Consider the following 14380-nt stretch of genomic DNA (forward strand, 5'->3'; position numbering starts at 1 on the left):
CGTCCAGGCTGACCACCATCTTCACGTGCCGGCCCTCCTTCCTCATCCCTCCCTCTCCGCCGGTGTCGTCCAGCAGCATGTCTGACAGGAAGCAGAGCACAGTCAGACACACACACACACACACACACACACACACTGCAGAAGCTTGTGTCTGTCTTTACCCAGGCTGGTGGACTCGCTGGTGGTCAGGTTGAGGCTGTGCTGGGAGATCCCCGGTCCGGTTCCCTGAGCCTGGCTGTGTGCGTGAGGCGGAGGAGAGGATGAGATGGAGGCCTGGGAGCCCGTCCTGCTGCCTTGATTCTCCACCTTCAGACGGTCGTTCTCCGCCTTCAGCTTCTCGATCTCCACCTGCAGACCCACACAAAGTTAGCTCACAAGAAAACACTAGAGCTCCACCTTCAGGCCAAATGTTGCGTGAAACGCAGACCTGCATGCGGTTCATGGCCTCCCGGAGCTGGTCCAGCTGATGTGCAGAGCTGAGAGCCTCCAGGCGGATGTCCGTCAGCTTCATCTCCTTCTCCCTGAGCTCGCTGCGCAGCTGCATCACCGTCTCCGCCTCGCTGTCCAAACACTCAGACAATCTGGGTGAACGCACACAAGCAGGACGACGCGGTTTAGAGACATGAAAAGCAGATTTCATGCACTCTGATCTGGATGTGACGAGGTTCTACGTACAGCGAGTTGGAGTGTGTGTTCCTGAGCATGTGGCTGGAGGCTCCGGTGCCGTTGTGAGGCAGTTTGGGCGAGGACGGCAGCGACGAGTCCGTCATCTCCTCGATGTCCGAGTGAGACGAGGCCGACTTGGGAGATTTCTTCTTGCTGAACGCTTGTTTGAAGGAGCTGCGCAGCTGCAGGGAACAAAAAAACAGAAAGACGAAGAGACGCTGTGAGTGGACGAGGGACACACAGCAGAGGAGGAGGAAGAGGAGGAGGAGGAGGAGGAGGAGGTGCCGGGGAGAGTGGAGGAAGAAGCTGTCAAAAAGTGCAAGTGAGTCAGAGGAAGAAAAGAAAAGAAAAGAAATTATGGGTCGATCGTCTTATGACTTCAGGCCAGCTCCAAACACAAACACAGAGAGTGTGTGTGTGTGTGTGTGTGTGTGTGTGTGTGTGTGTGTGTGTGTGTGTGTGTGTGTGTGAGATTTAGATTTTACTCATGGCTCATTGTTTTTAGTTTTTCCATGAAAATGTGAAAATCAGGAATAAATCAAAAGGAGAAATTTCAGAGTTTTGAGAATCGTTTCACACTGAATATTAAACATTTAAAAGATAATTTGTTCTGCTGTGACTTTCTAAAATAAGAACTGACTGATGCATAATCAGTAACATCATTTACATGTTTTTTCATACTATAAACTGTGAAAATAATGAGCCACATTCAAACTTCATGTATCCAGTGTGATCCAACACAACAACTCTGCCACAAATTCAACTTTTACAAAGCTCATAATGTCATTTAACTCTTGTGTTTATTATTGAGGTTGCAGTGATGTGGATTCTGTATTTCATATATTACTTCTGTAATCGCAGAGACGACAGTTAAATGAATTAACATCCTTAAAAAATCTTGTTCAGTGTGACGAGGAACCCGGAGAAATATGAAACGATACGGGCTCTTATTGTTACATCACGTTAACTAGTACGAGCTCCGCTGAATTATTTTCTGATTTTATTATCTGGGACCTCAAACGTCACTTGAGTTCAGAAGCAGAGGGCGACTCATGCTGCTGTTTGTCTTTTTTATGTAATTATATATTTAAAAAAATCCACTGAGGTGTTTCCACACTGACACGTGAGACCTCTCAGTGTGATAATTCCTGTGAGCAGATTTACGAGCTTCTCTGACAGCGTCAACAAAAAGTGAAACATCATCAGCTTCATGAAAGTTGAATTTATGGCTGAGTCGTCATATTCCATTACACTTAATTACACGCGCGCCTAACGAAGCGACTTTCAGGGCGAGACGCGGATCAAATTTGATTTCCTCGTGTCATGTGAGCACGGGTTTGTGTTTGAAGGCGAAATCCACCATGAATACTCGACACTCTTACATCATCAGTTCATGACTCTGCAGTTTTCAGCTTTCGACATCTTTGGCTTCTACTTCAGTTCAAGAATCTTGGTTGTTGTTTGGTGTTACGAGTTACATCACTACCAGCCTCTTTCTGACGGTGTCAAAAGTATTTTCAGGTGGATTTCTCCATTTTAAGAGCTGGCCCGTCTGTCATAGGAGCAGTTTTTCTGGGAGAAGCAGTGTTGGAAAGGAGAGGACAGGCACTAAGGTGGCAGCAGAGGAAAGGAGAGGACAGAGGTTAGTGACCTAGAAAAAGTGCACGGGTTAGGCCGCTTCTTTGGTTTCACACGGTGTTACCACTCTTACCTCGTAGACCTGCCACATGAAGCGAAGCAAAGGAAGACAAGGAGACAAAACAGCACATGTTCACATGGGTGTGATAATGCGTCATGGAGGGACAGATTAAAAACTAGAGGCCCCGACGGGATTAAAGCTGGTTTCATCTGACCTGCAGGCAGCTGAGAGCTAATGCACTACTGCTACACGCAACCACCGTGAAACAGGGGGGTCATGATCCACACACAGCCCCTATGCACCTGCATGCACAGGAGCCTCCTGTGGGGTCTCATCCCCACTGACTGACAGCTGGAAGCACATCCACACACAGGAGGGGTGTTTATTATCACAGCGACCTAAAGCAGGAAACTCTACAACAAAGCAGCTGCTCCTAAAACTCAGGATCAGACACCGACAACCACAGACGGCTACAGGGCGACACGGAGGATAAGAAGCGGCGTACGTCATCGTCTCCAACTTGTCTGCCGCCGCACAACAACGTCTTCCGACAGCAAAAAGGAAAAAAAAAAAAGTTGTGAGTGGAAGTGAGGAAGATGTTTTGTTGCATGATCACTAGTAAAACTCCTAATGAGCCGACTCTAGAAACTAATCTGCAAGCAGAGATCTGGTCGTTTGTAAGCCGAGAGACGAGCACCAGATCAATCTTTACTTTTCTCTATGAAAGTCCCAAAGTGTATTCACCTTCTCCCCAGTGAAAGACGCCTGAAGGGGAGAAACCGAAACATGTGACACAGACACACACATAAAAATGAACAAAGAGACAAAGACGAGGACGACAAACCGCCGTCGCGCGCTCAGATTGGCGTCTTACCCAGTTCTTCTTGTTCTTCTTCTTGTTCTTGGCGTCGGCGTCCATGTTGGAGCCCACGCTGGAGTGGCTGGTCGCGCTGGTGATGCTGCTGACGCTGTCGGAGGAGTGCTGCCTCCTGATGCGGAGGTCCGGCTGCTGGTTCTGATGCTGCTGCTGCTGCTGTTGCTGACTGCCGTTACTGCCAGCTGAGGAGAGACAGGCGGGGAAATGTCAGAGTTTCTCACACATTTGGAGTTAGTTTTGCAGCTTTAAGAGTTTTTTCTCTCCTGACAAGAAGAATGAAGTGTCCAACACGACGTCTGAAGCTCACGACTACAACAACTTATCGATAAAAGATTCTTGTCACGTCAAAATGTCCGTTTATCAATAAAACCGGTGGATGATTTTTGTACTATATGGGCTTTTCTCACAGATCTGAGAGTGGAAAAACTCAAAGTTCTGTTTGCAGTGTGTCTGTACCTGTCCTGTCGCCTTTAGGCGTGAGTTCAGGTGTGTTGATGACTCCGTTGATGGCAGCCTGAGCGACAGCGTTCTGCTTCTTCAGCAGCTCGATGGTCTTCCTCAGTTCATTCAGCTCAGAGTCCTGCAAAGAGACGACGATGATGTGAGGATCAAACCTGCAGCGACCCTGAATGTGCAGCATCGGTCAGAGTACAGCTCGGCTGTTTTTACCTTCTGCTCTGCCGTCAAGGTGAGACTCTTCAGCCTGATGGTCATGTTACCCAGACTCTGTTCGAATGCAGCGACCAGGTGAGCCTGCGGGAGGAACAAGCAGGTCGTTAGAGAAAGCAGCAAAACACTGACGGCTGTCGCTGATCTCCAGTCAGCTGTCCGACAAAGATCTGTCCACCACACTTCAGGTAAAGGTCACCTGCAACTTGCAAACACTGACACTGACATGGGTGAAGGCAAAACCTCATTCTAACATCTCGAGATCTATCCATGCTGAGAGGAATCGAGCTCATCTCAGTGGTTCCTCCACCGGCTGGTGGACGCCTTTCCTGTGCTACAGAGAGCGAACCGGACATCTAATGATCGAACGAGAGTTAATTTAAGACTACAAGAGGATGAAGACCTTCAACTGAGAAACCCTGGTCTGCTTCAGCCTCAGAGCTGAAACTAAAACATGAGCTCAGCGGTGTCATGAAAACACAACCAAATCCAAATAAGAACGCCCTGTGATGAATGATGATGCACCCCGTGGGTCAGCTGTTCCCACACTGCAAACGCTCCAAGCCAAACCGTGACCTCATCTTTTACCAAAAACAGTCCTTGGAGCTAGAACCATCCACTGAGTCCTGATGACACCACCAAGTCATCTTCAAAAACCGCGTTCTGTGCTCTGACTCAATCTGACGGATATTTCTGTCTGGACGAGGTGGCTGCCCTGGGAGTTCAGTTTGGTGCCTTGCCACCTTCCGGTTCCCCAAGCGGGGTTTTTATAAACTGAGCTGCCCCAGGTGAAACACGCAACCCATGAGCCTAAAAGGTCTGAAGGTTCTTTGTTTTGAGTGTGCTGAGTTTTCAGCTTTAAACGCTCCAGATGAATGAGCACGGTCATCCATCACCACGCTGCGTTAGGCTTTACAGACACAAATGATCTGCAGATGCCTGCAGCAGTGTGTGTGTGTGTGTGTGTGTGTGTGTGTGTGTGTGTGTGTGTGTGAGAGCTGAGTAAAGTGTTGACTGACGTCTGATTCAAATCGTGACTTTTCGAGCAGAAGACGTTCTTAGATTCTCGGCCTCGGGGGGCTTCAGGGCGTGTTGAGGTAATTCATAATCCATCAAATATTTAAACAAAGCCCCTCCCCCGACCACCACCACCTCCTCTGTTGTCTGTCTGTGTTTTTCCTGTCGACACTCGCACCACGCCTTTGTGTACCGAGGTAAAAATCTCGAGTCCACATCTGGGACAGTCCCCGCAGAGACAGAGTGTGCTGAGACTTGACTCTCGCTGTAATCTAACACCTCCCTCGCCTTCCTTCCTTCCAGATCTCCAATCCGTCCACGGCTGAAACGCCGGCGTGCACTGACTCAGACGGCAGATTACAACCAGAGCGTGGTGAGACTTGTGCAACACGGTGCAGAAGGAGGGCAGAGCGGGATCGTGTCTGGAGACGCTTCAATAGATTTTCTGATGCTTCTGCCAGATGTAAAATTACACCTTCCCGGAGTTAAAGAGCTCTGTGGGGACTGTCTGTTCGCTATCTGATGAGTATCATGAAGTGTACTTGGGAAATGTTTGCGTGCTTGAGAGAGCCAGATTCACCGTCTGTCTGTCTGTCTTTTGACAAAACAACATATTTTAAGACACTTCCAACAGATCATAATTATATTAAACCTGTCGATTGAAAAAAACTATTTTAGTGATATTATTTGCAGCTTTCAGCATTTTGCAACATGAGGAAACTCGAAGAACGGCAGTGTTGCTCGCAACCAGAGCAACGTGGACCAGCTGACAACCTGTGGATGCAGATTTGAGGCTCGGTCACTTTCATGCAAGTAACAGCTACGCCGCTGGATCTCACTGAGTGTGGGTCGAGCCTGAGAGCGTCAGGAGCCGTCCTCACCAGAAGAAACAAGGGCACTTGACTCAAACACTGGTAGCGGTGAAGGGAGGACTCAGGAGGATGTCGAACAAATACCGGAACAGCGGGAAACCGGCAGAATCTTGTGGATTGGCACGACTTGGTTGAATATTTTGAATACTCAGTGGAATATCTGACATTCTTTCATATTTAACCTTAATAAAACAAGTTTTTTCACACATAAACTAATAAAGTTTCTATCACAGATCGGTGGGAGTTCATCTTCTGACTCTGAACAGTGTAACGTGTCATAAAAACAAACGTGCGCGTCGCTTCTGTGAAGCCCCAAACCGCCTGCACCCTTTCATTTATTCGGTATGTAACGCATGCCTCAATAATATTCTCGCCACAATAAAACACAGGAAGGAGACGGTACACGTGTCCAGATAAATCCGTGTGTGTGTGTTTGTTCTTACATTGGCACTCAGCTGTGTCGTCAGGGCGGAAACCTTTTCCTGGGAGGCGTCCAGCTCCCTGCGCAGCTTGCGGATCTGAGGACGTAAAAAGAGGACATCAAAAAGCGCCGAGACAAAAGCATGCATACCTGCTCCCAAAACACACGCACACACACACACAGATGCACACACACACACATGCACGCATGCATCCAGACATATAATAAAAGAAAAGTGTATCAACAAATGAGGGAGGCTCCCAGATTGAAGCTCTGATATGTTCGGGTTAAGACGTAGATGCATAAAAGAGCACATGCAGGTGTTCAGAGGGGAACAACAGCCTGTTACAGGGTCACTCACAATACAGTTACATGTGTAACTAGACACAAGTGTGAAAACGCCCCCCCCCGTGTTCCAACAAGTCCAGCCGGTGTGCACACACAGAAAATTAAAGAGCTTGAGAAAACACAGGATACAAGTGGTGTGGGCGGGCGGGCGCTTACCTCCGACTGAGACTTCTCCTCGTTCTGCGAAAACAAACATCAGAAGAAGAAAATCATTAGAGGACGTGCTGACTGAATCGTGACATGCTTTGATGGAAATGAAGAGCGGTTCAAGCCGCCGGAGGTCACAGCGCACATGTTCTCACTCCTGTTTGATTTATTAGCTCCACGGAGACGAGCTATATAAACTGTGGAGGAGATCGTCTGGTGTAATATGTCTGGAAAGCAGAGATATCCTCCTGAAGGCATTTTCACCGAGGTATCTGTGTGTGTGTGTGTGTGTGAGACTATTGTGTCAATAGGCTGCACACGGAACAATGGTACGACAGAGTGAGAGCAGGCTAAACAAACGCTCTCACGAACACAACACACCCTGCTGCTGCCGTTCCATCACAACAGTGAAACATGCAACACCCACATTTACATGTAAACAAGATACATCTGGAAATGTTTCACCGGACCTGACCGGAGACGGTTTTGGACTGAGCGGTCGGATGAAATTTACACGTTTAAAATCGGCTTGTTTATATCTAAAACTCGACGAGGCTTCATCAGATTCATAGGAGAGAGGATGTTATCGTGTGAAAATAAACAGACTTGAAGATTATTTTTCTCGGAGCCATTTATTTAATTAAACATCATCAAAAGTTTTGATGTTTTTGGTGCTTTTATGAGCAGAAAAAAACTCCCAGGAGGTTTTATGACTACATACACATATTTTTTATTTTATTTTCCACTATGAACTTATGCACTGACTTCTAAATTAACAAATCTATCCCATGATGAATGCATCCAATGATATATAAGTGCACACCTCTAATATTACCATAAATAATAAAGTGTTCCTGCTGATATCGCTGCTTTCATTTAATTAAAATCCACAAATCTTTCTGTATTTCTGAGGCCCTGTTGGAGGCCTGAACGTCGTGCTTGTGTTGTGACAGCTCATAATAAATTATTTTTCACGCGGTTCCACCTCTCAACCACCGAGCACTGAAAACAGGTTTGGACGGCCTCGATGTGTCCGTGCATGTGCTGGGGTTAAGCAGCGCATGTGTTTCTGTTTCTGTGGCGTGAGCGGATGGTTTACAAAGTGGCATCTGTCCACACATGGTCTACACACCCAAAACAGAGCTGTCAATCTCACACACACACACACACACACACACAGTCGATCAATGTTCATGGTCATATGTTCAGTGATAGGTTTGACTTACAGCTCTAGTTAACGATAAAAAGCTGAAGTTCTCCTGCACTCTAACCTTCCTCCTCCTCCTCCTCCTCCTCCTCCTCCTCCTCCTCCCTACCGTTTGTTGCCAGGATGTGACGGCGCCCGTCATGGATAGAGTCGCCATCATTTTGCCTCCGCTCTCTCTTCCCCCACCACCTTCTGATTTCAAACCCGTGAGTCTCCAAGCAGGCTCAAAGCACCACGCAGTGCCGAGTTATGATCCAAAGTGTGTGAGAGTTTCTCTGCTACACCTGCCCAGGTGAGTAAACCAGCCCACAGAGGGGAGGAGGAGGAGGAGCTACGCTGTGAAGACTAGTCTCTGATTGGGCACGTGTGGGCTGTCCAAAGTTTTTACAGCCAGGCCTTTTTCTCACAGGCTGTTTGAGTCAGATATCAGGATGGATTAGAGGCTAAATGTGCAACAGCGTATTTGGCAATTCTCCATATTTCACAAATCCAACGACAAAATGATAAACTGGCTGCTCTTGTTTGTTGTGCAGCTCCATGAGCTGAAGAAGAGTTGTTGTTCTGCAAATATCTTCCAAAATGAGATGTTGCATGCTCAGGGTCGACTGATAGAGCTGAGACCTTCACTACATGTGTGAAAACTGGGTGTAAGATTAAACTAGCCAGACACACTTATATCTGTATTTTAAAGGTCCAGTGTGTAAAGTATTTATTCTGCCAATATTACACAGTTTAATAAAAAGAAGGAGACGGGAAACATGAAGAGAAGGAGGGAAATAAACCTAAAACGTCGTGGTTACACCAGGCGGCTCTGAGAAACAACGCTCTCGACCTGTGTGAGCAAAAAACTAAACAAATCACTTCTAAACTGTATCGAAGGAGTCGTTCACACAAAGATTAAAGACAGAAAATCCAGCACCAACCAGCCTGATGTTTTGTGTGCTTACCGTGGAGTAAATGGAAGACGTGCTGGAGACCAGAGACAGAGAGGATCCATGAACTGAAGAGACAAAAACAAATCAAAGCAGGGATTAAAAAGCACATCTCGACACATAACAGACCCCACACACTCTTCCCCATACAAACCACCCACCCTGCTCCAGCCCTGCCCATGCTCCACCTGAACATAATCATAAAGATAAAACTCCTACACGTTGCAGTCAGGCTGTGGCGCAACTAATGACTCAGCCACTAATCACACATCAGAGGTTGGCGCACAACGCGCAGCACTGTTTCACCGCCCGGGAGCAGATCAGAAAGGATCAGCAGCGTGATGTCACCAACCACACGGCGAGGTCGGGCTGATCCCGGCGGATTCACTCGCTTCACCTCGCAGGGGGAACAGACATCGGTTCATAGAAGACTCAGTTTTATCGGAATCTGGTCTAGACGGCTGGGAGCCACATGAAAAGGAGGATTCAGGATTCATTGCCATCTGGTTCAGATCAAATCAATCAGTTTGTGCAAGTGAAAAGATCTTTTAATGTGAAGTCTTCCCTTGTTCCATCTCGTATGACGTATTACTTTTAATTCTTCATGTGTGTGAGCGGAGAACAATCACTGTTTCTTTGATTTGATTTTATATGTTCTGTGTCCTCCATACGTCATTATAATCATGAGAGTATTTCACTAATTCCCACCCAGAGCAATGAGACAAAATGAGGATAAAACACACGAGGCTCCATCCTGTTTCATTTCTAGATGTAAAGAATAATCCATACGGACTCCAGCTGTCGCTCTGAAGCAGAAAGCTGGATGATCGCTGGAGAAAATGGTTTCTACCGACACAATGAGAAGGTGAGCGTACATAAAGGTGAGGGCGATGGAGGGGGGATGAAGTGACAGTATGTCACGGTGTTGCTCTCACATGGGACAAAGTGTTGGGCGGATGATGTGACTTTTGTCCTGTCAATCTAACAACGGTCGGGTAACTCGACACCTCGGCAACATACACATGTACACACAAACCGCACGTCCTCGCTCGCCTGCACACCTCGATGTAACACACACACACACACAAAGAGGGAGAAAGTTATGTTGCAGGATTCTTGTGTGTCATCAAGTCTCTCTCACGCCTCTCACTGTGATCCCTGTAATTATCTCCTCTGCTGAAAGGGAAGGTAGACTCACGGAGCTGGGAAAACCAGTGGGCAGATCTGCTACTGGGGGGGCGCGGTAATAATCATTTTGTGTAATTGTGCATGTGCACGTTAAGGTGTGTGCTACCTGCGCGTTTGTGTAACAGCCTCACAATACCGGGAAAAGCTCAACGGGTGTTTGCTTAAGACTTTTAAAGTAGGTTGCACGGCAGATGATTGACAGCTGACTCCCTGTGCACAACAAAATGAACCCTGACACACACGACGAGACAAACGCTGCAAACTTCAACATTTAACACTGTAAAAAAGCCGATCAGGAGTTTAAAAAGTTGGTGCTTTATGGATGTTTACAGGTTTTTTGAGTATCACTTTGACTTCCCCTGTGCTGTCCGATGACTCACACAGTTTGGTGTAGAGAGCCAATGGCAATCAACCAAATAACCCCACCTGGGCACGCTCTGGCTTCTTGTCTAAAGAAGCCAGAGTGGAAGGTTAGGATAACAGTCTGGGAAGGTGTTATGTTCAAGGATATCCTACGCACAAAAGCAGGTATGCAGACCAGGACGAGGCGGTTAGGGTTAGGCATGGAGCCTGAATGGTCCGGGTTAAGATACAGCTACTGAGAAGCCCTGAGCATGAGGAATATCCAAGGTCCAAAGGCAGAGACTCTGCGGTTAGGGTTAGGCATGGAGCTAAGTGGTTAGGTTTAGAGTTATCCTAATAAAGGCAAGATGCACCACTCGGTGAAGTATGGAATTATGTCATCTGGTGAAGGAAACTAGCCGGGTCACCGGGTTTCTTGAAGGAGCTCACAGCTGATTCCCCCGAGGCAAACGTTTACAAAAGCAGAGTCTTGGTGTCAGTGAGTTTGACCTTTATTTTGTATTTGTTCGCTCTGGATCTCGTTACACTCTCAAATGATCCTCAGTAAAAAGTTTCACTTCGGTTACTGATTGACTACATTTCCCAGAACGCCTTCCGACAACCTTTACAGAAAGAAAAGATGACACAGGCTGAGATAGAAACCGTTTTCAAACGCTTTCCTCGTTAAGACTGCATTGTAACACAAGCATTTCCAACACAAAGTGTCTACCAAACTCCCAGACTTTAGTTTGCTGCTCTGAATCAAAGCGCTGTGTTTCAATGGCCCCAGAGGATTGAGCCGACTCCAGCCGAGCGACCTCGCCTGAGCGGGGAGTCTGCCTGCTGGTGGGAAAAGCGCTGCTGGGTACTTTTCCCAATAAACAAGCTTATGAAAAAACAAAGCCGCACCAAAGCTGATTATGGATTTCTATGGGGATAGAGGGCTTTTCTGAGAGAGCAGTTGTAATCCGTCCTAATGTTCTCCAAACAAATGGAATAATAATTCTTTTGGCACGGGCATGCGGAATAAGGAAGGAGGAGGCTTCAGCGTTATAGAGAGATGGAGGCATGCAGGATTACACCTAATTACAGATTTCACCAAACATCTGAAGAAAACATGTCGAGGACTCACGCAGAGTCACAGAGTATTCCTTCATCCTTCTCCTCTGCCCTCTTACCTTCCTCGAAGCCGTCCCTGAAGGAGCCCGACCTGCTCATGGTGCGAGTCTTCTCGTCGAGCGACATGCACGAGTTTCTCAGTCGGTTGTCGCTGCAAGGGTCAAAGGGGGCGTCCTGATTGGTCAGGCTGTTGTTGCGCATGCCGGCGAGGTTGATCTGAGCTGCTGAGGTCGGACTGGATGCTGCGGAAATGATGTATGAAATAATAGAAGTCAAGTTTTTTCTTTTATTGATATGTGAATTACGTTGTTTGGATTTGTGAAATGTGTCTGTGTTCAGTTTAAAATGACAGAAAACAGCAACATCTCATTTTTAAGAGGCTGATAATGTTTGACATTTTCTCAAATCAATCTATTTTCTGTCCATTGAACTTAATGGCAATAAAGTATGAGTTCATGCACTGAGTTGAGAACTTGTCTCATCAGCTTGAGTTGGTCTAAACTTCCGGTTTCCAACCTAGGGGTCGCCAAAGCTTCACCGGAGCATCGTGAAGCCTTCTTAATTTTAAGGGTTGTAAGAAAATGACTCAACATTTCAGGATAAGGGCTGAAGATACGTACACAAGCTGCTAAACAGCCTCGTTCTGCATTAGAAAAGTAGAAAAGAGCTGATAGAACAACGTCCAGGGAGAAGAAAAGTAGGTAATTAAAGTATTATTCAAAATGTTTAGGGAAAATTGTCTAAAAAGTTCCTTAAAATATCAGCGGATATAATCTGCTCATCTTACACAAACATCTCACAGTTATTAGAACATTTAGTGGTTGTTCCTATGCACTGAATATCATATTAAATATTTATAAAATATAGAAATACAGAAATAATAGAAAGGTGGTCTGTGAAGGTTTCGTCGGTGTGTCGGGGCGTACCGAGCTGTCCGAAGTTGAAGCGAGTGCCGGAGGGGGAAGTGAGGCTGGAGCCGGGGGAGAACGGGGAGTTACTGGCCGAGTCCTGCAGCCCGCTGGTGGAGTGGGAGCGCAGCCAATCACGGGCCTCCTCGTGGCTTCGCAGCTGTGGGGACGGCCCGTACCTGCAGGAAACCAAAGAAGAGGTTAAAGTGGAGGCGAGGACACAGAACGTTGGGCTTTCACAGGACAAGCTGATCTGGATTCAGATTTTCTTTTTGACTTTTTAGAATCAGTGAGGTTGGATTTCTTTTTACCCCCCTTAAAGCAGCCAAATTAGTAGCCCGGGATCGAACACTGAATGAATCAGACATTACAGCGTGAACACAGATTGATTCTCAGGCGTGAGCAACAGAAACTGGTGTGGGAAAAAAAAAAAGCAGAAAAGAAGCCAAAGAAAATTTCACCCCCATAAAACCAACGACGACATCTGACCGACGACAAAGTGACATGCTCCTCCACAGAAGCACAACACGACAACACATGTGCCAAATGCCAAACAAACAAAACAGAAGCAGTTTTTAAAAAAAGCGTGATCACAGGCCCCGCCAAGAGCGAATGAAGAGACAGAAGACAATTTGGTGAACCAGGGTGCATAAAAAGCTCAGCGTGTCCCAGCTGGGAAGTGGATGTCAGTACCTGAGTCCCTTCTTAGGCAGAGTGTTTCTACCACAGTGTGGCCCGCTGTGGGAGAGAAACACTTCAGAGGAGGCAAGCAAAGGAGGCAAGGAGGCAAGGAAACATGTGGCTACATCTCTCAAAGACTAGCTAGGACTATTTTCAAACTGCAGAGATATTTATCGACACTAGTACACACTGCAAAATCTCTATCTTAACTTGTTACAGGAGCAAAATAAACCAATAAACAACACTGGAACTAACAGACATGACAGTAGATTGTAGGAAAAGTTTCATTTCTCAGGCTGAAATTGCAACTTTAAGGTTAAAAAACACTAAAACATTCCTTCAGATTGAGATTTTTTGCAGTGTAAAAAATCAATGCTGCTGGCTAAATCTGCACATATAAACTCTACCACAAGGTGGCAGCATGTAAACATAACAGACCACTAAACAAAAACACTGAAGCTGCCAACATCCACACAGACGACCTCACGTTTACACTGCACTCCATTCATACGGAGCTAAAAATAACCACAAGCTACCACACAGAGCGACACACGTCCACACAAACTAACAAGAAACACAACGGGAGCTCGTCTCTGCGCTCCTCTGTGACGCCCTCTGTGTGGCAGCAGGCGGTGCTTTAATAGGAGCACTGCACACAGGTGCATTTACCTGTCCTGCTTCCGAGGTAGCGTGTTTCGGCTGAATATAGGGCTAGCGGAGGGGGAGGAGAGGGGACTGATGGAAGACAGGAAGGAAAACGCACAACAGACACACACAGAGAGAGAAAGTTTTTTTTAGAGGATAAAGAAAATTGCCTTCAGAACAGAAGTCAACTGCGAGATTCTTCACCAGTGAAGTTAATGAGGAAACTCAGCGAGGGAGGGAGGAGGGTGATGTCATAGCCCTCAAAGCTTCGACTCCAGATGCTATTAAGTTTCCTCTGAGACATTCCTGTCACATTACACAGTCAACCTGTCAGGATGGAATCCGCTACAATGACCACAATTACTGCAGGATCGACGCGAGGACGCCTCGGGATTGTTTTTTTTCTTTCTCTCTTTGCTCGAGCGCAGACGGGACCGTAAACGAGAAGCAACATCTCACCGCGACGGAGGCTTTGTGCATCATCTCCACTCTGGATCCGTCAAAATAAATAAAATGTCAGAACTGGACGAGATTTACACGGTCAGCCGTGGAAGAAATATTTAGATCTTTTACTCATGTGAGAGTATCAATATCAAAAACTGAAAGAAAAACTCCTGCGTTCAAAAATGTACTTTACTTTAAATGTAAGTATGAGAAGTAAAAGTACTCAGTATGACACCTTTCAAAGTATTATAAAGAACT

General features: G+C 46.6%; 1 protein-coding gene across 4 annotated transcripts in view; it reads right to left on the reverse strand.

Moving 5' to 3' along the window:
- The window catches only part of nav2a (neuron navigator 2a), a 106497-nt gene that overhangs the window by 5961 nt on the left and 86156 nt on the right, over positions 1-14380 (reverse strand). For all 4 annotated transcript variants that reach the window (XM_027281562.1, XM_027281563.1, XM_027281564.1 and 1 more), the window contains 14 exons: positions 13703-13768; positions 13046-13090; positions 12371-12531; positions 11504-11686; positions 8811-8863; positions 6666-6689; positions 6184-6258; positions 3852-3935; positions 3639-3762; positions 3180-3364; positions 676-848; positions 428-581; positions 162-348; positions 1-81 (listed from right to left, as the gene is read on the reverse strand). The exon at positions 1-81 is cut by the window's left edge and continues 20 nt beyond it. In XM_027281562.1, the coding sequence (XP_027137363.1) occupies positions 1-81; positions 162-348; positions 428-581; positions 676-848; positions 3180-3364; positions 3639-3762; positions 3852-3935; positions 6184-6258; positions 6666-6689; positions 8811-8863; positions 11504-11686; positions 12371-12531; positions 13046-13090; positions 13703-13768 (1595 nt within the window). The remainder of the gene's footprint in view (positions 82-161; positions 349-427; positions 582-675; positions 849-3179; positions 3365-3638; positions 3763-3851; positions 3936-6183; positions 6259-6665; positions 6690-8810; positions 8864-11503; positions 11687-12370; positions 12532-13045; positions 13091-13702; positions 13769-14380) is intronic.

The sequence above is a fragment of the Larimichthys crocea genome, chromosome VIII (genome assembly GCF_000972845.2).
Source record: "Larimichthys crocea isolate SSNF chromosome VIII, L_crocea_2.0, whole genome shotgun sequence".
NCBI lineage: Eukaryota > Metazoa > Chordata > Actinopteri > Sciaenidae > Larimichthys > Larimichthys crocea.